Below are 22,316 nucleotides of genomic sequence, written 5' to 3' on the forward strand. Positions count from 1 at the left end.
TGGATTGAATGATAGTCACTTTTCCCTTTCTCCATCCTGATGTCCTAATAATGTGAGGAAAGAAAGTCAAAGGGCAGATGGGCTGGGCCAGACCTGATGGCACAGTCCTCATTGCTCTATAGCCTGGCCCTGCAGTAGGTGGAATTGGGGGTGGGACAAAGAAGAGAATGGGCGGGTGCCAAATCCTCATAGTCATATGTGTCCATTATTAAGTGAGCTTCCAGAGGCTGGTGGCACCTTTCACTGAAGGACTTTGGCTCCCTCAGGCTCCAGGGCATCATGCCTTACTCTAAGCAGCCTAATAAATTCCAGATTCTGAGCCTTCTGCAGTGGCCCTTGAGCTACCTTGCCATATGTAAGTACCAACCCAGGAGTGCATAGTAAGAAGCCAAAGTAGAGGCCAGGGCCAGATCCGGGATAATGTTGATGATCATAGGAAGTCTTATCTCTGGCCTTTTGATAATACAAGATGTACTAGAGTGTAAAGACAACGAGTTTGAAGTATTATGAGTGTTCTGGAGAAGAGATAAAACCTGGGGTAGAATAAGCACAGCAACGTGGCAGGACAAGGCCATGGTAATGATGAGTAGATCCTACCTATCTAGCCAGGGAGTGCTCCATTATGGGGAGTAGGACAGAGGAATCATTAGTGGTATAAACTTGGAGAAATTTGAACTGGGTTTGAACAGTAGTTTCCACTCTGGGAGGGAAGTGGTAACATGAGGGAAGAAAGAGAGGCAAAGGAAGGAGCAGTGAATGGCCAAGGTGACAAGAATGGTGAATGGGAAACAGTAGAGGGATGATGTTGGGTGGACAAGATTTAAAGAGAAATGGTAGTATAAGTGCAAAAGAGGGTAGACTAGTAACTTGATGAGGGTTCTGGGATGATGGATAGAGAGTGAGACAGGAGACAAGAAGAAAAAGATGGTGGCCAGATAGGAGAAGGGGGGAAGCAGGTGGCATAAATACAGCAGGAGTACCAGGATGGCACCTGGCAGAAGCAGGAAGACAGGGATGACTGATAGGAGGAGAAATGGGGCTTGTATACGGTAGATGAGAGAAGAAAGTTTTGAAGGCTAAAGGCACATGTGATGGGTGGGGAGAACCTGAATTGTGCTGAAGGCTAGGGTAGTATAGAGAGCTAGCTTATAATGAGACTGGACATGGTCAAGTTCTGCTGGAAGTACAAATTTGGTCTGATCTCATCCTTCATCAGTTTGGATCTTGCAGCCATTGTTTATTTCTCTACTATTTACACCCTTGTGGCCATTACCAGCGTTTTACTTTGTCTGGATGTTCTTGGACTGGAAGACTCCAGAGCAAGGTAAGACCCATGAACCTAGAAGAAGAATGCTCCACCTTAACTGGCAACCCTGCATAGTGATTCCCACTTACCAGGCCACAGGTCTCTTCTCCATGTTCTTGGAGCCATAGGAGCAAGTTCAGCTGAGACTCCTGGGGCTTCTTCCTTTCTCATCTCAGTAGCAGAGTTGTGGTCCCTCTGAACTGATAAGGAAGCTCTGAGTGAATGAGAGGTACCATAGCATGGCACATGCTGACTCATTTCCCTCTGGCATTTTTGTTTCAGGTGGCAGGCGTTCAGCCTGGGTAAGGAATTGGTGTGTCTGGACTCACATCAGGGACTATTTCCCCATAAGGGTAAGGGTCTCTTCCCTAATATGTCCCTCCAAAATCCCAAAATGCTAGGCACTTATGCCAAATAACTAGGATTGTGTGTAAAGAAGATGAACATCCCAGAGACAGTCTCAATTCAGGCTAGATAATTTCAGGATCCTCCATACTCTGCTAAGATACTTGGACACCCTTACCATGACCTGCTAGACTCCACAGTAAGAGGACAAATAGGGTTTAGCACAGTTAAACATAGATTGAAAGCCTCCTCTGACTTACTTGTTTGGGCTACAGAGGAGTGAATAGGATATGATTCTCTACCACCAAGGAGTTCACTTTTAATGGGGAGGACAGACAAGTATGTAATGACAATTTGGTGCAAGGCACAAAAGTAGTTCAGATGGTGGATGTTAAGGATATGGTGCTATCTAATCAGAGTTTTCAAGGTTCAGTAAAAGTTAGATACCAGTTTGTGGGCATTGGAAAAGAATTTGGAAAAGACAATGCCAGAATAGTGTTCTACAAATATACTGCTCTGTTGCCTGCCCCCGCCCAGGCACTTTGTAATAAACAAAAAACACCACCCTGATTCTTTGAGAACTTCCTGGCCTTTTCATTTAACAGTACTCAAAAAAAAAAAAAATAGTCACACGCATAAAGCACATTGACACAAATGTCCGAGACTACTTGAAATCACAGGCAAGTGACCAGGCCATTGTACCTGGCCCAGGTCCTGCCTTGTCACCATAGAGCCAAAGAGCCCTATCTCTTGGCCTTCTGAAACCTGGGCCTACTCTGTTTATTGGAAATCAGTATTTCAGAAAGCACCCCAACTCCTGAAAAATCTTCATGTAGTTCATGTTGTCCCCTCTGGCCTTTCTTTCTATGCCTATAGATCCTGAAGACTGAAAACCTGTCACCTGAGCACAACTATATCATGGGGATTCATCCTCATGGCCTCCTGACCTTTGGTGCCTTCTGCAACTTCTGCACTGAGGCCACAGGCTTCTCAAGGACCTTCCCAGGCATCACCCCTCACTTGGCAACCCTGTCTTGGTTCTTCAAGGTCCCTCTTATTAGGGAATACCTCATGGCCAAAGGTGTGTCTGACCATACTGGACCTTCTGGTCCATTTCTTTCTTTGAAAACACAGCTTTTTAGGTCCCCCATTATAACAGTATGGTGGTTCAAAGTATGTGCACTGGAGGTAAACTGCTTAGGTTTGAACATTGGCTCTTGCCACTTACTGTGTTAGGCAAGTTAGAAAATCTCTATAGGCCTCAGTTTCCTCATTTATAAAGTAGTGCTGATAGTAATAGTATGACCTCAGATGTGGCATAATGAGATGATGTGAGTAAAGCACTTGACATTCATTAATACCTGGTCCAGACCATGTGCTCAATAAACAATAGCTGTTGTTACTAATGGAAAAAGAAAGAGTAGAATTCTAGTTAAAATTCAGAAAGTCCACCTGGGTATCCCACTAGAAAGCTTCATGCTGTAGTTTCCAGTCAGTACCTTTTGTAAAATATAGGTGATATCCTCAAAGTGAAATGTGTTGTTTTTCCACAACCTTCTCTTCACGTTCTTTAGTCCCAGCTAACTGAGCCTCTTCTCTTAGGATGCTTGGATATGAAGAAGCCGGTGTGTCCCTCTCTTCTACTTTTTCTTCTCCTGATCAGTTTGTTCCTTTTTCTTTGCCTTGATTCTCTCCAGGCGTGTGCTCTGTGAGCCAGCCAGCCATTGACTACTTGCTAAGCCATGGCACTGGCAATCTCGTGGGCATCGTAGTGGGAGGAGTGGGAGAGGCGCTACAGAGTGTACCCAATACCACCACCCTCATCCTCCAGAAGCGCAAGGGGTTTGTGCGCACTGCCCTCCAGCATGGGTAAGTACCCCCCAGAGAGGAGTAGCATGAGCCTGTAAGGGATGCCAAAACAAGTCCCATACAAATATTTCCTCAACGAACTTTCTAATGAATAGAAGAGATGAGCAAAACTTTCAAAATTTTTTATGTCATCACTGCTTCTGAGTTTCCAGGAAGTCAAAGCATAAACCCAGGCTTGATATCAGGGCAGCTGGGCTGAGGCTGCCTTAGCAGACCATGACCGATAGAGATAATTTGTATCTGTCTATTAGTGATAAGTTCAAGAGGTACTACAGTGTGCTGCGGGAGTTTGTGTGGGAGCTGAAATAGGGGTCCTGTTTTAAAAGTCTGGTTCCATGGGCTGAGAATGAAGCTCAGTGTAAAGTAATGGCCAGGCATACACATAGCACTGGATTCAGTCTTTAGCACACACACACACATCATACACACAAAGTAATAGTAAATAAAATAAAATCCTGGCTCCATGATGTACCATGCACTCGGGAACAGGTCACTTACACATTCTGAGTGTTGATGTTTTCACCTTCATAATGTTGCTAATGATCATTCTACATATTCTTCAGAGTGACTGTGGGCTTTGCATAAATTTATTCATGTAAAATGCCCACTGTGCTTGCATGCTGTAAGTAATCAATAAATCTTACCCAGTCTGACTTAGGAGTAAAGAGGAACCTGAGGCTAGAACTATAGGATGCCCTATCAGGCTAGCTTTCTAGCCCCAATGATGCAGGGACAATTGTCTTGTTGAACACTCATAGCAGAGGAGTCTAAATAAATTGCCTGAGGAGCTTACTCATGAGTCTGGAGTATAAGTAAGCAAGAGAGTTTTGAAATGGGAGGAGGGGGTCCTTTGTTCTAGCCCAGGTGCTTTCTGAGTATCTCAGTGACCTTCTCCCTTCTGAACAGGTGCTCCAGATCCCCCACTGTATCCTCCACTATCTTTGTTGTAAGGATCTAGTAAGATATGTTGAAGCACTGAGAGATTGCTATTAGCAACTGATAAAGATTTGAATGGAATAGACTGTGTTCTTTTTACTGTTCTTCATTTAACGAACTTAACTACACTGATTCTCTACTTAAGGTATTATTCAGGGTAGGATATCATGGTCTCTGCTCTAATCTCATCACCCACAAACAGCCCTCTTGAGTGAGGGTCTTATTATGTACATACATCCTTGTAAAGTTACCCTCGTCTCTTCTGTGCATTAACCAATAGAAACAGTCAGATGTTTCCTTCACTGACATCTCCCGGAAGATTTTCATGCTGTGGGTTTCTGGCAATCTGTCTGGCAGAGTCCATCTCCTCTTGCTTCCCTGTACCCCTATTTCTCACCCTTGTAATGGTGGTCCAAAGTTAACACTCTCACTGCTCTGGAAAATTTTAGGACAAAAGTCTCTAAATAGGGGAAGTTTTTTTAGGACAAGAAGAAATGGTTTAGGTTATTGGGATTTCATCATAATACCATAGATGTGGGCCTGGCAATGAACAAATGTTCTTCTAGAGTGGTTCTTATTCTATCTTGTGTTGCAAAAATAAATTGGAGTTTTCCTACAGGGCTTATCTGGTCCCCACGTTCACTTTTGGAGAAACAGAGGTGTATGAGCAGGTGCTATTCCACAAAGGCAGCAGGATGTACAAGTTCCAGGCCTTCTTCCGCCGAATCTTTGGTTTCTATTTTTGTGTCTTCTATGGACAAGGCTTTCACCAAGGCTCCACTGGTATCTTGCCATACAGCCGGCCTATTGTCACTGTGGGTAAGTGTTGCTCTCAACTCCTGAGGCTTCAGATTCAGTTTTTTCTTAACTTCTATTTTAGCACTCCTTGCCCTGCCCCCAAGAAAGAAGAGGGCAGCAGACAGGGAGAAACTGGGAGCCAAGCAGGGCTACCAGAGGCTTCCATACAGGAAGAAGAGGAAGCTAAAGGAAGCAGAGATTCTAGCACTTTCACCCTTCTCTTTTCCCATCTCTCTTGTCAGTCGGGGAGCCTCTACCACTACCCCAAATTGAAAAGCCAAGCCAGGAGATGGTGGACAAATACCACGCACTCTACATGGATGCTCTGAGCAAACTCTTTGATAAGCATAAGACCCAATATGGCTGCTCAGACAGCCAGAAGCTGCTTTTCATGTGATTGAAGAGACTGCATGTATATCCAAGAGTACTGGAGCTCCTGCCTTGGAGAGGAGATTCACTTGCTGCAAACTTAAGAAAAGCCTGGAAAAGGAAGGGAGACTAGGGGAGTGTGTGTGATAGGGGAGGATGCTAGGAGTTTCTTCCTGGCCACAATGACGCCCTCCTAGGAGTTGTACTGAGGAGTGTCAGAGGGGAGCATCCCAGACATCTCTGGTCCCACTCTGTCCTGGCTTTCCTTTTTAAGCCTGACACCAAATGTTCTGAAGGACTCAAATGATAGCCAGGCAGCCCCCAGTCAAGTTTTCAAAAATTTTAATACAAGTTTAAATTGACATACAATTTTTATATCACATATCTAACCCATTTAAATTGCAAAATTTAGTAGTGTTTGGTACATTAACAGTGTTAAGCAACTACTGCCACCATTTAGAATTAGAATGTGTTTCAGCCCCACAACAACCTGGTACACATTAGCAGTCACTGCTTACCTCTCCAGGCTCTGGAAACCACTGATCTACTTTATGTCTCTATGAATTTACCTATTCTTAGCATTTCATATAAATACATTAAATAGTCTCGTGATTGACCTCTTTCTCTTAGCACGTTTCCAAGGTCCACTCATATTGTAGCATGTATCAGTGCTTCATTCCTTTTTATGGCTGAATAATATTCTATGGTACATATATACCTCATTTTGTTTAACCATTCACAAGTTGGTGGGCATCTCTTTTGTTCCCACTTTTTAGCTATGAATAGTGTATGTTTTTGTGTTACAATCCATTAGCCTCAAATATAGAGGCTTACTTTATACACAAACCACTGCTCCTAATGCCTTTTAGATAGATAAAAGGTACCTAACTCAGGATCACGTTTCAGTTAGCATAGGTATTTCACAAAGGTCAACTTGTCCTCGTAATGTTTCCTTGACTTCCAAATCTGAAAATGTTTACAACCATTTACTTGCTCTCTGTGCTTTTAATCATCACTAAATTCTGTCTAAAGATTTTTCCAGAAGCTGTATTCTGAGAATTTTAAGAGTTAATAAAAGTACATATATCCTTTCCTTCACAAGGCAACCAACAAGAGACACATTTGCACAGCAAATGACCAAAAGTTAAGAGATCATTTAGACTACTAGACTATTTTCCTTTCTGAGGTGTTTTTTTCCCTTTGTTTTAAACAGGGTATCACTCTGTAGTGCAGTTTGGCCTTGAACTTGCTTATGTAGCCCTGTCTGGCCTTGAACTCACACTTCTCCACCTGCCTCAGCATCCCAAATGATAGGATTACAGACGTGGGCTTATTTATCTTTAACTTTTAAATATTGGGCCTCAGTGGCATCTCACCCTCCTCATTCACTTTATGCTTTCTCAGGTCTAAAATATTGCCTTGGTAAGCAATACACTAGTACATCCAATTTATCAACCTCACACAAATATCTGACCTCCAATATGCCCAATATTAAGCAAATTATTTCCCTCTTCCCTACACCCAAATCCTATCAATTTATTAATATTAACCCAACCTGTCTCTCTTCTCTTTTCCATTGTATCTACCAAACTTCACCAAAATCCCTAGCCTATTACTATGCCTTCTAGTAATGTTATTTTAATCACCCATTTGTGAGACTACTTCTAGGGCAATCTTAAATCTAACTAGTCACTCCTTTGCTTAAAATTGTTTATTGCTCCTACCAGAATGTCCTAAAATTTGATCTATATTCTACTACTGTTTGTTAGATGTTAATGAATATTGCACAGTGAAAGAATAGTAAAATGAGTTGTGGGACAAATGGATTTGTTGAAGTACTTGCATAGTCTTTTATGAGTTTTTCAGTCTTTACTACATTAGCAGACATTGTGATACCAGGGATTGAACCCAAGGTCTTCACACTGAGCTACATCTCCAAATCCCTCTTTTTTTTTTTTAACATTTTGTATTTTGAGAAAGGATCTTACTTAAATTGCTAAGTTTCCCAGGTGGGTGTAAGTGGGATTGAACTTGCATTCTTCATGCCTTGGCCTCCCAGAGTGCTGAGATTACAACGCTTGCTGCATTTCTCAAAATTATCTGAAAAATAGAACCCTTGTTTCAAATAACAACTATCAACACTTTACAGCACACTTAGAGTTCCTCTAAGTACAATCTTAGAAATGCTGGCCTGTAGGATAAAATTCAGCCTCTTTATACCAAAGAAGGAAATATTTTTGGTTTGGGAGCTGTCAGCTTGGAAGACGCTTTGTAAGAGAAGCTAGATTCATAGACTGAATCAAATGTTCATGAGGAGTGATCAGGAGGTAACTGAATAATAGAGGATTCGGATTTGAATTATTCTTTGTTTTGGTTGTTTCTTCAAGAAGGAGGAATGAGAGCAGATTCTTAGGAAAGTCTTATTGGCACACGTAGAACAAATTTACCTGTGCTTCATTGTTATAGCTCCCAGAAGAGAGAAAGAACACATGATCTGCAGTTTAAACCTTTGCCTTCTTATAGCACCATCCAGGCAATCCTCCTCTAAAATTCCCTCTTCCAATACCTTTTCTCCTTATACTCACCCTCTCCCCCACAATGTAACCTCTCTCTCTCCCTTTCCTTTCCTCTACTTCTCTCTGAATGGTTGTGAGATACCCTAATACTTTTAAGCATTTGCTTCATACTCTGGATGCCATAATGACTTCATACATGATGATCAATGAGGAAACCACTCAGTAGAATTTAGTCATGGAATGTAAGTGGGAAGGAACACTTCCAGTGAGTGACCAAGATGGTGACTGTTAGTGAACCAAATGACCAGGGATCTCTCCGAAGTAACGACAGAGGCAAAAACTGAGCAGAGCCAAGCATGGTGGCGCAGACCTGTAATCACAGTACTCAAGAGTTTGAGGCTAGTCTGGGATACACAGCGATCTTAAAGACGGCCTGAACTACACAGTGAGACTCTTATCCCAAAAAAAGTGAGCAGAGTACTTAAATGATGTCCTGAGGGCTACCTCATAGAGGGGAGAGCTGTACTTAGTCATAGGTTTTTAGATGCAGGCTATGAAGGTGTTCAAAACATTCTCATACATATATCAGTTGATCAGTCCACTGTGAAGCCATCAGAGGTGTCTTACATTCTGGATCCTGTTAATCTTTTCAGCATAATCTTCAATCAGTCTCTATCATGTGCTATATTGGATAACATCGTATTTTCTGAACATGTTCACATCATGTTTCTACCATGGTAAAGCCTATTTGTCTTTTAAGCCCACATCAAATATCACCTTCTCAGTGATGCCTTCAGCAGGCAGAATGAATGGCTCTTTCTTTCATTCTCCCATAGCTTCTTGCGGTCTCTACTATGGGTCTCACCATATTATATTATAGTAAAATTATTTGCTTCTAGGCAACTACTAGGTTGAGAGCTTCTTGAGAACAGAAGCTACCTCATATTTGTTGTAGCATTTTGAATGTCCACAACAGGACCTAGCATATGATACTCCTATAATCTCCGGGCAGTAAAGAAGGAGTTTCATAAAGTCTTTCACAGAAGAAAAGCACTAATAAGGTAGCTAAATCAGGATATATAGGTCAAAATTATGCTAAACAATGAAATGCTAATGAATTTAAATCAGGTGACAAAAATTGCATAAAGGAAAAACTAATGTTTTGAGAAATTTAAATTTATCATAAATACTTGAAAAGTGAAGACTTAATACAGCTTCAACAATACAGTACACTGAGCTCAGTACACTGAGCTCCATGCGCTGAGGAGCTCTGAGTGTGTGGCTCGCATCTCCATCCCTACCCTTAGAGCATTTCCTAACTAATTATAGGTGCTCAAAAAATAACTGTGGTTCAAAGCAAATTACAAGTGGAAAAAAAATAACTGTGGAACAAATGAATCCAAATGGTCTATGATATGGAAGCAATTTCCAATTTTACTAATCAAATCGCTTACTATATAAAGTGAACTATCAAAATGGAAACTTCGTTTTGTCACTCTTTATATATGTTAAAGCCCATTAACTATTAAGGGCATATAAAGGAGAAACTTGGAAATTTTCAGATATAACTTTCTGTATTTCTTGAATAGATGGTAATCAGAGAGCTTCATGATACACACCTTGAGTTATAGTCTCACACATCAAAGACCTGTTATATAATTTAATTGGAGACCTCAACTCTCTGTTATCAGAATATGATGAATCTAGTGGACAAAAAATTGATTTAAAAAGCATGGCATCTGGACAAGGTAGTATGTACCTGTGGTCTCAGCCACTCAGTAAGCTGGGGCAAAAGAGTTTCTTGCACTCAGGAGTTTGACATCAGCATGGACATCATAGCAAGGCCATGTCTCAAACAAAACACTGGTACAGAAGGAAGTTGGGGGGGCATGGCCTAGTGATGAGACACTTGCCTGTATATACAAGGCTTTTGGTCCCATCCCCAGCACAGCTCTAACAAAAGTATGGAGATCAATAATACCATAAATAAGAAGGCTTAGTTGAATTGAATGGTAAAAAACTTGGTAAGCAGGACAGGAAATTATATTTTCTTTATAAATCATTCACAACTACTATTTATACATTTGGACATTTAAAAACACTCAGTAAATAAAAGGGCATAAATTCTATGCACCATAGTCATAGGACACACTTCAGTAAACTTAGAAATAAATAACAAATATAGACTTAGTGTCTACAGCTAAGTGAGAATTAAAAATACTCTCCTGACACATGGATCTGAAATTTAGAGAATATGAAATATTTTGGGAGAAATTAATAAAATATAATTATCCACATAAAATGTATGGAAAAACAAAAATATCCTGAAGTATCAAAAAGTCAGAAAGCAAAGAGGTGCTCAAAAACTGAAAGAACAGGCCAAATGTGGTGGAGCAAGCCTGTCATCCCAGCACTTGGGAGGCTGAGGCAGGAGGATCACCATGAGTTTGAGGCCAGCCTAAGTTCCATAGTGAGTTCAAGACCAGCCTAGACTGCATAGTGAAAACAAAACAACAACAAAAAGAAAAGACAGAAGTCTGTCAAGGGGACATAGGAGCAATCTGAAAAAGCTCCCAATGACCTAACAGAGAAATTTGAGCAACAAGACAAATAATATAATATTTTGTTACAATCCAAGTGTATTATTAATGTGTCTAGTAATATATACTTTAGGTTATAAGATAGTAATATAATATACTCTAATAGTGAGCTTATAATACAAATAATATTTTATAAATATTTATTAGTACTATTATATTATATAACATGAGCCAATATTGATATAAAGTATTGAATATTTGAATAAATGGTAGGAAAAGTACAAATCTTTACATAAGAAGCACTATATAAATAATATTCATGAATACCTCCTCCTCCGAGAGATGGAACTTAACACTTCCAAGGATAGACTAGACTTAGTAACTCAGTTTCAAAGAAAAAAGTGTCAAAATGGAAAAATAGTAACTTTGTATTCCTAATATATCTCAGATTGAGGGATGTTGTTCAGAATGCTTGGTCAGTATGCCTCAAGATCATCCAAGTCATGAAAACAAGGAAAGAGTATTTAACTGCCACAGACTGTAGGGAGACTAAGGAAACATGATGCCTAAATACACTAGACATCTTGATGTGCATCTGGGGACAAAAACAAAATATTAGTAGGAAAACTGGTGAAATCCTAATCAAATTTGGAGTTTAATTAATAGTAAATTAGTATCAATTTCTCAGTTTTGAAAAATGTGTTATGTTTATACAAAATGTTAATATTAGGAGAAATTGAGGAAGGGACACCAAGTAGTTCTATGCATCACCTTTGCAATTTCCCTCAGAATTTTTGCACTTTTCTTTTGCTATATCTCAGCTCATCCTGGAAATAGAGATTATGTAAAGTAACCAAGTCTGGACTACTCTGATATCTTTGGAAAGAAATGGGAGAATCTAGGATCTCAGAGTGAAAGAGGAATATACATACATGGAGGCAGATTTTTATTATAAAAGCTATTTCATATTGGTCTTTAGTCAGTGTCATTCATTGATATCTTATACATGCATAAATCCAATTTGGCATGGGATCAAATTTTTTTATTAACTATTTCTGAGTATTTCACTTTCCCTAAATCTTATTAGGTATTTAACACTGTTGTTTACTTTCTTTTTTACATTAAAGATAATAAAACCCAACAAGACAAAACAGAATAAATCCAATCAAAACAAAGCAGTGAAACTAGTACAGAAATTCAAAGTAGGATAATAGGAAAAAAACAATGGCCACCATAGTATATCTTGTTATCTTCACAATAGTTGTCCATTCCATCAGATGTAACAAAATCAAACCAAAACAAAATTGAATAAAACCAATCAAAACAGAATATTGAATAAAGCAAAAAAATTAATCAGAATAAAACAAAACACTGAGAATAATATTGGATTTCAAAAACAAGACAGAAGACCCTATATTTGTTGTATTGCATACTACTATCCTCCCTATACATGCTAAGACCACTGTGCCCAAGCCTGCAAAGTCAACCAAACAATACAAGCATTCAGTTGCTTTTTGTACCTCAGTTGCTATCAACTCAGCCTGTCCTCCTAACCAGCCAGTTGCTTGGAGGCAGGGAGAGTTGCTGATTCTCTGCCTGCGCGCCAGTAGGCTCACAAGAGGTGCTACCTGACTTTTCTCTTCCTGGGTCCCACATGGCTTGTGCAGCTTACCAGAAGGGCTGATTAGCTGGCTTCTTGGTGGGCTTCCCAGCTTGGCCAATTCTCAGTGGCACTATCTGACTTTTCTCTTCCTGAGCCCCGTATGACTTTATTGTTTACTTTCTTAATCTTTTTTTTTCTTTCATTCAAATTATTTGGTCATTTGAAAAATAAATTGTTAAATTATTTTTGAAAGTCTCTACTTTCTTGATGCAAATTCCTAAGTCCCAAACTGTTTCTTCTTAACCTAATCACTCAGGCCATTCTTCACAGATAAGTTCATCTCACAATCAAACTTTATTTTTTGTCATGATCTGAATTATTACTTCTAAGCAGAGCCAGCTCCAAATTTAGAATTTTGGTTGTCAATTAAAGTTGCAAATCATTGGGATCCCTGCCCAAAGGAACAGTATGTGATGCTTCTTCATTCATTACTCCACTGATGTTTCACCATACCCCTATCAGCTAGGTATTACTATCTCAATTTATCAATGAGGAAACTGCAGTTTAGATAGATCAAGTAATTTGACATAATTATCTGGCAATTGTGGAATGATGAAATAACAGCATGGAAAAAGTGAAAATTCTATTGTGTCTGCTCTTTTCCACACCCAGGTTAGCCTTAAAGGAAGACCAAGTAGTGAGTGGTCTTTGTAATGGAGTATGAGAGACTGGATATGTTTATTTTCCTTCAGAAATTCTTTCAACTGTCTTCCTCAGCCCCATTGTTACTAACAACACTGTAGTTATTAACAATATTAATTTCTTGGTGGTTCTTTGTGTCTTAAAGTGGGAATACAGCAAGAGAAGAAACAATAAGCCAAATTACTAACATATAATCATTATATATCACACACCATTTATTAAGCAAACAGGATAACAATCATTTATATTTACTTAGCTCTCCAGACTTGCAGAGCCTCATTAAAATCTGAAAAAGTACTTAAGGCTTAGATTATGATCTTCATTTTACAGATGATGAAATTGTGGGTCAGACAGTTTGAGTGACTCATCCAAAGTGACACACTTGAGCTCCACTTTCAGCATCAGAGTTCTGCTTAGGTCTTTTGATTTTCAGTCTTATGTTCTTTCCTTTCTACTACAGTAACTCAAGGGATTTATGGGCAAGAATTCAAGATGAAAAACTAATTAGCAATTCAACAGGTGAAGAAGTAAATAGCAAATAAAGATAATAGTATGAGTAATGTTAAAAGGTACTAAAAAGTGCCAAGTGACTGACATAGGCAACAGTTACCGTTGGAGTGACCAGAAAGGTCATTGTTGGTAAACAGCAGTATATAGGATCTTAAAGAGGAAGTGAGACTGAAATCTAGTCTTGGAAACTGGGTAAGAAAAGGATAGCAGGAGACCAAAGGGAGAGCATTCTAGTGGTGGAGACAGAATAAAGTACAGAGATGAAAAATTTTAAGTCCCATTTGCAGAAAGAAAGAAGAGACTAGCTTAGAGAGACTTTTTTTCTTTCATTCAAATTATTTGGTCATTTGAAAAATAAATTGTTAAATTATTTTTGGAAGTCTTAGAGAAGAGAGACTTATATTTAGGAAAAATGGTAAATAAGATTGAATAAGTCCTCTTAAATTTTTTGACTAAAAGATTTTGATTTGTAGACAATAGAGAGCCATGAAAGAGTTTTGAGTAAGGGAATGAAATTCTGACAAGAGCATTGGAGCAAGTTGATCTGGCAATGTGCATCATGTAGAATGCATTTGTGTAAAAAGAGATCAGAGATAAGGATCAGTTAGAAATCTATGAGAATCAGTCAGGTAAAAAACCAGAGCTGGTACTGAAATGGCAACACTGGAACCATAAAAGAAGCTCAAATGAAATCAGAAAGCCACAAAAAGCAATGTCAGAATCTGGTGATACTGGGAGAAAGAAGAGTGGAAGTTACCTGGGAGTTTTCAGTTCTAAGTGAGTTGAAGACAGAAAATGTCATGAGCAGAAATGAGCCAAACTGCAAGAAGAACTGGTCCAGACAGTTTCATTTTTCATATCTTGAGTTAGAAATACCAATGTCAGATCCAAGTGAAACTGTCCAAGGGGGCAAGTGCAGCATAAAAGTGGAGCTTGGGAGAAAGAGAAAGATCAAGCTTAGAAGTGAGTTGGCATGGTGGAATGAAAGGAACCATGACATTCAGGAGACCTAGGATCCAGCCTCTCCTCTGGCCTTAATTTGGTAGGTCACAGGTAAGTCATCTGTCAGAGACTGTTTTTTCACCTAGAATGTAAAGGACTGCTCAGGCCCTGCATGATCTCTCAGGTATTCTCAAGGAACCATGAGTCAATGAAAAATATTCACTTGGATATATGTTCTCTCTAAAAAAAATCCATAATCTGATGAGGGACAGTTATCAAGTAATCCCCTGTGACAGAGCTCAGGAAGTCTGTTCACTTAGGAAGGAAGGAAAAATGCTGGCCTCCCTGGTAAGTGGCTATGTTGTGGCAGGCTGTGGCCCCTCCAGGGGGAAAACCACCAGCATCTCCTGAGTTCTATGCCATGTTGGAATTTAGGACACTGGGAAACCAAGCAACCAGCTTGCCTCCTTGCTAAGCAATAGTGAGCCTACAGGTGCACAGGCTGAGAGTCAAACATCCCACTTCCCCTGCCACCCATAAGCAAATGGGAACCAGAGATCTGAGCATATGTTGAGAGGTTGACCATATGCAATATAGCAAATAAGGGGGATTTCCTTCTACAATCTCTTTGAAGGCAAATATTTTTACTACTGTTTTGCTTTATTCTGATGAGTGGTACTGCTCTATTCAATATTCTGTTTTGATAAGTTCTATAATGTTCTGTATTTCATTTTATTTTGCTATACATGATTGAAAGAACAACCATTGTGAAGATAATGAGATATACTGTGATACCTATTACTGTTATCCCAGTAACCTGCTGTGAAGTTCTATACCAGTTTCACTACACTGTCTCAACTGGCTTTGTTCTGTGGTATTTTACTACCTTCAAAATAAAAAAAAAAAATTAAAAAAAGAAAAAATATCAACAAAGGAGACAGGAGATAGAAAGAGGAAAGCAGCAGGAAAATGATTGTAAATCAAGAGGATAAAATAGAAAACTAAAGGTATTAAAATAAATAGGATAAATATATCAAATATAGCAAAAGATTAATGCATATATTTTAAAAATCTACATTTAGTTATAAGAATACCACTAAAATGCCAACTGGAGAAGAATGTAAATAACAAATATAAGGGAAAGTGTGTTCAATTCCATGAATAATCATAGACATGAAATTACAAAGCAAATGGAAAGCATACCAAGAGATGGAGGGAGAGAAGAAAAAGAGGAGAGAAGGCAGACATAAAAAGAATTAAGATGTGTTATGTACATGTACCAACTCTTCATAACAAATGTAATCATTATGTTCTGCAAATATGTACTTAATAAAAGATTTTTAAAAGTTAAACTAAAAAAAGAATTAACAAAATTTTTTTAACCATCCAAAAATATTTCTTATAAAGTATGATGTTGAAATTGCAAGGGAACTGGAACATTCATCTGTCATGACATTGAAAGTCTGTGCAGTCATTTCAAAAATCATGGTCCATAAAAGCATTCGTGCTCTGTAGTATGATAATCCCATTCCTCGAAACTTGGAATTACAAAGGAAAAAATTCATATACATTAAGATTTTCAAGACACAGAAAACAAAAGTCAAAAAATAACCTACTGATAGAAATAATTTTATGTGACTATTGAAATTATAAATACAAAAGACTGTGCTGGCAGGGAGGCTATTTACAATAAAACATTTAAAGCAGAATTTAAAAGATACATATTATTATGCCTGCTTCAATAAAATACATCAAATATCTGTGTGCAAACTGACAAAATTTAGAACATGAACAAATGAAAATCATTTTGTAGAGTTTAAAAGTATATATTTCCTCTGAAAATTGCCTTTAATATTGCTCCAATGAGATACTTAAGTCCTCTTTTTACTTTTAAAAAATTTCAAAGAGTCCATGCAACAGAATCAAATGAAATATATCAAAGAGAAATACAGAGAATAGATCATTAGAGTTCTTGCTTAAGAGGTAATTTGTGTTCTGGCAAGGGCAGGAAAGTAAGAAGAAAATCAGGTCCAGAGAGTTAAGGAGTGATTTTTTGTTGATGAATTGGGGTTTATGGAATTCTGTCTAGGAACTGGATAATGAAATGAATAAAGATGAATAGGCTGAAGAAATAGCAAGGTTAAGATATCAGTGGCAATGCTTTGTGCTTGTTGTTTTCAAGATGCTATGGAATCAGTGATAGAAGAGACTAAGAACAATGAAGAGAGATAATAAAAGAACAAGAAAGAATATCCTACTCTTTTTCTGGGACTGCAGGGAAAAAAGACAAGGTAAATAAAGAAGCAGGATTACTGTGAATGAAGTGGAGAGAAGCTGAGGTATTACATCCTCTCTATTTTGCAAGACATGAGGTAACTTGCCTAAGCAATCACAAGGATAGCGTGGAGTTGGGGCTCAGAGAAGGAGAAAAAGACATGAAACAGTCACTATAGACCATTTGCTAGAAATGCAGCAAGGTACGATGAAGTTCCAGGAAGTAAAAGTTTAGTGGATTAAACCAACCTTTAGCATTGGCCCCAGGTGCAAGCCAAGATGTTTAACTAAAGCTGGAGTACAAGGAAAGGCAGCCCTGCAGTAGCCCATTAGGCAGATAGTCTCCATTAAGCAGAAGTGATGGAGAGAGCAGGCTTACCAAGCTTGGCTGGAAGGTAAAAAATGGTGAAGGGTTAAAGGGAGAGAATGTAGATGAGGAGGAGCTTAGGCAGCAGCCATGAGCCTGGAAAATGGTAAGCAGTGGACAAGGCCAGTTCATTCACTCTTAATAGCAGGGTCCCTAAATAAGGAGGGTCTCAGATATCTAGGGAGAAAGAAGGAGCTCTTCAAAGAAAGAAAAAGGGTTGAAGGGGTACTAAAGTCATTTTTATGCAATGCAGCCCCAATCCAACTATCTAGACAGAGAGACTTCTTAGAACCCAGCAAGAATTTGGTATCCCTAGACAAGTAAGAGTTTGGAGACAAGTCAGCAAGCATGGATGAAAGAAAGGCAAGATTTGGATCTGACCCAGAAGATCAACTGGATAGAAGACAATTTCAGAGGAAGTATAAGCCTACCCTTCCCACAAATCCCAAAGAACTTCTCATTTCCCAAGGTTTAGGAGGTAGCTTCGTGACTTCTGTGTTCTCATCCAATCCTATAAATCCATAAGTGCTAAGGGAGTGTTGCACAAAGAGACAAGTGAGACAGGTGAGAAGTTCTAAAGGGATCATCCTAGACCCAGTGCCCCTCCCTGTTCTCCAAATCCTAAAGTCTATTGTGAAGGAGATTTATCATTTATCTGGGTAAAGTCTAGAGAAAGGACAGACACAAGGGAAGAGTATGTTCTGGACAATTCCTGACACTTCCACCTGCTCTGCATAAACCTACTATACCCCTGCCATTGACTCAGGAGTTACTCTCTCTCAATCTGAACCACCTACTCTTTCATTAAGGATAGGAGAGCTATCAAACATATTCTCAGCAAACATCAGAAAGGTGACCAATTCTCATTCCTGTTCCAAAGTCTGTTGTCAGTTTGAGTCCTGTGCCTTTAGGCTCCTTAGGGTCCCACCCTCCTGGCTACTCACCAGCTCCATAGTGCCACACCTCCAGTAGCTTGTGGAGCCTTGGAACACAGGTTTCATGAGATTGTACCCTCTTTCAGCACCTAGGTAGGCAAGATTGTCCTGTCTTGGGAACCAAGAAATGGATGTGGTTGCTATACATGGCACATGTGCCATGTATGATACGCCAGTGCCCCTGTTTCCTGCTTCTGGTTATCACCATCAGATAAATAGAGGCCAATCCTACAATTATCCCACCCTCTCCACCCCCCCAACTGAATGCCCTGGTCATGATAGAGAAATACATGCCATGAGAGTACATGGGGGAAATGGAGTGAGAAAGAGGACCAGAAAAGCCTTGCAGAATCCAGAAACAGGACTAATGGCCCCAGGAAAGAATAGAAACAAAGATACAGAAATAGAGGCAGTGGAGTAACTACTACTGTCTATCTAAAAAGAAGAGAGCAAACAAATCACTTTTCCAAGTGTCATTAAGGGTTCTCTCACCTCTGCCCCACATTCACTCACTTATTCCTCACTTCCCAGATTCCAATGTTATGATCTGTCTACCCTAGGGGCTTGGTAGCTGCTATTGTGGGAGGTGGCTGCCCACCTGCACCTGCCATCTTCAGGGGTAGACACCAGCACCAGAGAGGAGGCAGCTGTGCAGGGCTGGGGTCTGCCACCACTGCAGAGATACTGGAACTGGTGTCGGTACTTGTTCCCAGTGAGCAGGTAGAGCACTGGATCCAGGTAGCTATTGGCATTGGCCAGCAGCCATTTCACTTTGTAGGCCACATTGACAATGTTCAGAATCTGACAGTCAATTTCCAGTAGCCTTGCCAGATAATAAAATTGTGCAGGTGATATGGAAAGGCACAAAGCAGACAGCAAAGAAAATCAGGACCACAGTGATGGTGTGAAGAGAACAGAGACAAGATAACTGCACAGATCCTGGCAAGGGATGATACAGGCGATGGACCACAAGCCTATAGCACACAAGAGTGATCAAACAGGGCAAGCCAAAGAGCAACCCCATGACTGCTGAACTAAAGGTCATGTAGTGGTGGAACTCATCAGGCTGAGTGGTGTCATGGCACAGAATGGTGGTCCTCCTGGTGTTGGTTGTGACAAAGAACAGGTTGGGCACAGGGAAGCCAGCTACCATCAACCAAACTCCTATAGAGAGAAGGGCTACAAAGTGAGGGAGACCCCAGTGTAGTGCCCTCAGTGGGTGGCAGATGCCCAAGTAGCGATGCACACTGAAGCAGGTGAGGAAGAAGACATTGCAGTACAGGTTCCAATAGAAAAGAAAGTAGATGAACTTGCAGAATCCAGTGCCAAAAGGCCAGTGATTGTAAGCTGCATAATATTAGATGAGGGTAGGCAGTGACAGCACACACAAGGTATCTAACAATGCCAAGTGGAACATGTAGGTGGTTATTGCATTCCAGGGTCAGAGTTGCAAGAGGAAGAGCCAGAGAGAGCATTGAGGCCCAGGTCCAGGACAAAGACAACTGCATAGCTCATAGGCAGCACCATAAACTTGAATTCCTCATTGAACCAGCACTTCAGCTCCACTTAAACATCTCCAAGATCAGGGCTGGGACCAAGGGATGTGAACAGCGAGGACTCTGAACTGGCCATGGCCTCCTAAAAACAGAAAGGGCAGAAATAAGAGTGGCTAGATTTCCCTGGTACTCCCCCATGGTCCTTCACCTCTGCTCCTGCCCTGTTCCCAATTTCCTGTACTTTATTTGCCTCTGGTACCTTCCCTCTACCTAGCTATAGCCCAGGAACTTCATCACCACTCTTGCCCAAGAACTTTGACACAGCTCCTACCTGCTCCCCTTGAAGCTTGTTATGGCCTAGCTCTAACCAATGTGCCTCCATCCTGTTCTGTATGCACCGTTTTGATAGGATTAAATTTCCATTTTCAGTAAAGACTTAAGCTTCAGCTTCTTGTAAATCCCCCCAACCCCCCTTCTGCATGTTTCTGCAAGGTGTGCTGTTCCAGGAAAATGTTTAACCAATGGAATGTACCAAAAATCCCAGATGTTATCTCAAATAGGTTGCTTTGCGGTTTTTAGCTTTAAAATTCCCCCGCCCTTAGTCTGTTAGGTGCACAGTCTTCCATATTGGCTAATGGAGGCTGTGTCGCCAGGCCTGGAAATAAAGCCTTTGCTCCAAATTTCTTAATTTCTTGCTTCCTTGGAATTTATCCTGGGGTCCGAGCTATCACAAGCTGAGCCAGGTTGACTCTGTTACCCTTTCCTTTGGAAGCCAAGAGGGCAAATTCAACGGGGTGGGACTTAGGATGGGTCCCATCCCATTCCTTGAGATCATTATAGCTAGAAAGGTTCTTGGATACTATCTAGTCCAACCCACTCAGCATACACATTGGAAAGCTGGAACCCAATAAGATTATGATTTAACCACTTCAAGGCAATACTGTACTCAAAGAAACATCCAAATTTACAAAAAAAGCTAAGCCCCTGAGATAAGTAAATTACAAAAAGATTATATGAAACTGTGGAAGCAAGCAGAAGCATGGGGAATAAACCTTAACATTAGTACCCACAAAACAACACATTGAAATATTTTTGAAAATTTAAACTACAAGGGCTGGTCAAAAATCTGGTAAAATTTATTACAGTAAAATCACATTGCCTTTAATTCCCCTCAAAATATTCCCCATCACTTCAAACATATTTATTCCATTGTTCCTGCTGATTTCTGAAGCAGTTTTGGAAATCCTCTTTTTTGCGTGTATTTATGAGGCGTGATTTTAAAAAGTACAGTGAATGTTGCTTTAGAGTGCCATGCAAAGGGAAAGGAAAGCTCAAAAAACATGATGTGCCCTCATTCACCTTATTCATTAGATTTGGCACTATATGACTTCTAACTTTTCTCCAAAATCAAAATGATCAGGACAGGCAAATGTTTTGATTCATTCAGGGCAGCAAGGCAGCCATGATGGCACAACTAAAACCGATGACAGAGAACTTCTAGAACTGCTTCAGAAAGTGGCAAGATTTGTGGGGATTGAAAGGGGCTCTGGGAATGGAGAGGATGGGCGGGAAGAGAGGTAAAGGGGAAGTAAAAAGGAACAAGATTATATATGCATATGTATCACCATCCCATGTTAATAAAATTATTTTTAAAGTAGCAAGAACAATTAGGTAAGCATATTTGAAATATGGGAGAATATTTTGGGGATTAATGGCAATGTGCCTTTTACTGTAATACTTTTTTTAAAAAAGTTAAATATAACCCTGTTTTTGTCACACCTCATACATTTTAAACCCGTATGCTTATAATTATAGCAAACATTTATACAGCCTTCATTATGTGCTGAGTACTGTTCTAAGGATTTTATAGTTATTAATGACCACTCTGACCCTCTATGAAGTAGATTCTGTTATTGTCCCTACTTCACTGATGAGAAAACTGGGGCCTGGGTAGTTTATTTTGCTAGTTAGTGCTCAAATCAATTTTTGAAACAGAGTGAGCCTGCTTTTGGACCAGACTCTAGCATCCATGACTTAACTGGCATGCTTAGTTGCCCCTCTAAGCAACTAGCCATGATCCATGGAAAGAGCAACAAATATTTACTGAGGGCCTTTTGTGTGCCTAGTCTAGTTTAATTCTAAGCATTACAAGTGAACAAAACAAATACTGCCTTCTAATCTAGTGGTGTTTACATACTACTGGAGAGTAATAAAATTAGTGAATAAAATATACAGATTGTGATCACTGGTACAGGGAAAAATAGAGGAAAGGGAAATAGAGAAAGACAATAGAAATAGAGAATTGCTGTTTTAAATATTAGGATGACTTTAATAGGACAGAGTATTGTGAGAAAGCGGAAACCAAAGAGGAGGTCAGAGAAGTTTTCAGGGACCAGATTATGAAGTCCTTTGAGGCCATTGTAAGGGCACTGGGTTTACTGAGTGAACAGAAGGCTTATAGAAAAAGGCTAATAGGAAAAAGTGTCAAGGTTGGAGTTACACTGTGGAGTTACACTGTTGAAACCAACAATTTGCTGAAAATAGACTGCGGGGCTGAAGATGCAGGAATAACCAGACAAGAGGCTATTTCCAATAGAGATGATGGTAACTTGGACATGGTAGTAGAGGTGACAAAAAGTGGCTAGATTCTGGATAGATTATGAAGGAGAGAGAAGATGTGGGGTATGAGAAAGAGGAACCAAAATTATTCCAAGGAAAAGATAGCTTCTTTTAAAATGGTGTTGGGAAAATTGACGATCCATATGCAGAAGATTGAATCTAGATCCATATCTCTCACCATGACTAAAC

The 22,316-nt window shown here is 39.8% G+C and overlaps 2 protein-coding genes across 2 annotated transcripts in view; one reads left to right on the forward strand and one right to left on the reverse strand.

Annotated features, from left to right (window-relative positions):
• Positions 1–239: 239 nt before the first annotated feature.
• On the forward strand, positions 240–11,482 carry Awat1 (acyl-CoA wax alcohol acyltransferase 1). Its single transcript, XM_003471013.2, has 7 exons — positions 240–355; positions 1,217–1,324; positions 1,589–1,659; positions 2,528–2,732; positions 3,349–3,520; positions 5,076–5,275; positions 5,497–11,482. Exons 1-7 carry the CDS (start codon positions 280–282, stop codon positions 5,649–5,651), a joined length of 987 nt encoding a protein of 328 aa, XP_003471061.1. The 5' UTR covers positions 240–279; the 3' UTR covers positions 5,652–11,482.
• Positions 11,483–13,178: 1,696 nt separating this feature from the next.
• P2ry4 (pyrimidinergic receptor P2Y4) overlaps positions 13,179–22,316 on the reverse strand; it is a 54,959-nt gene continuing 45,821 nt past the window's right edge. The window contains 4 exon segments of the mRNA XM_063246041.1: positions 13,179–18,101; positions 18,611–18,849; positions 18,851–19,482; positions 19,485–19,650. Of these exon segments, the coding sequence (XP_063102111.1) occupies positions 18,095–18,101; positions 18,611–18,849; positions 18,851–19,482; positions 19,485–19,644 (1,038 nt within the window). The 5' untranslated portion in view covers positions 19,645–19,650 and the 3' untranslated portion in view covers positions 13,179–18,094.

This window comes from Cavia porcellus, unplaced genomic scaffold (genome assembly GCF_034190915.1).
Source record: "Cavia porcellus strain 051 isolate PalLab524CR breed Dunkin Hartley unplaced genomic scaffold, mCavPor4.1 scaffold_3, whole genome shotgun sequence".
Taxonomy (NCBI): domain Eukaryota; kingdom Metazoa; phylum Chordata; class Mammalia; order Rodentia; family Caviidae; genus Cavia; species Cavia porcellus.

Coding starts and splice junctions, on each gene's coding strand:
- Awat1 (XM_003471013.2), top strand. CDS start 280: ATGCCTTACTCTAAGCAGCCTAATAAATTCCAGATTCTGAGCCTTCTG. Junction 2,733..3,348: donor GGAATACCTCATGGCCAAAG/GTGTGTCTGACC, acceptor GATTCTCTCCAG/GCGTGTGCTCTGTGAGCCAG. Junction 3,521..5,075: donor CGCACTGCCCTCCAGCATGG/GTAAGTACCCCC, acceptor GTTTTCCTACAG/GGCTTATCTGGTCCCCACGT.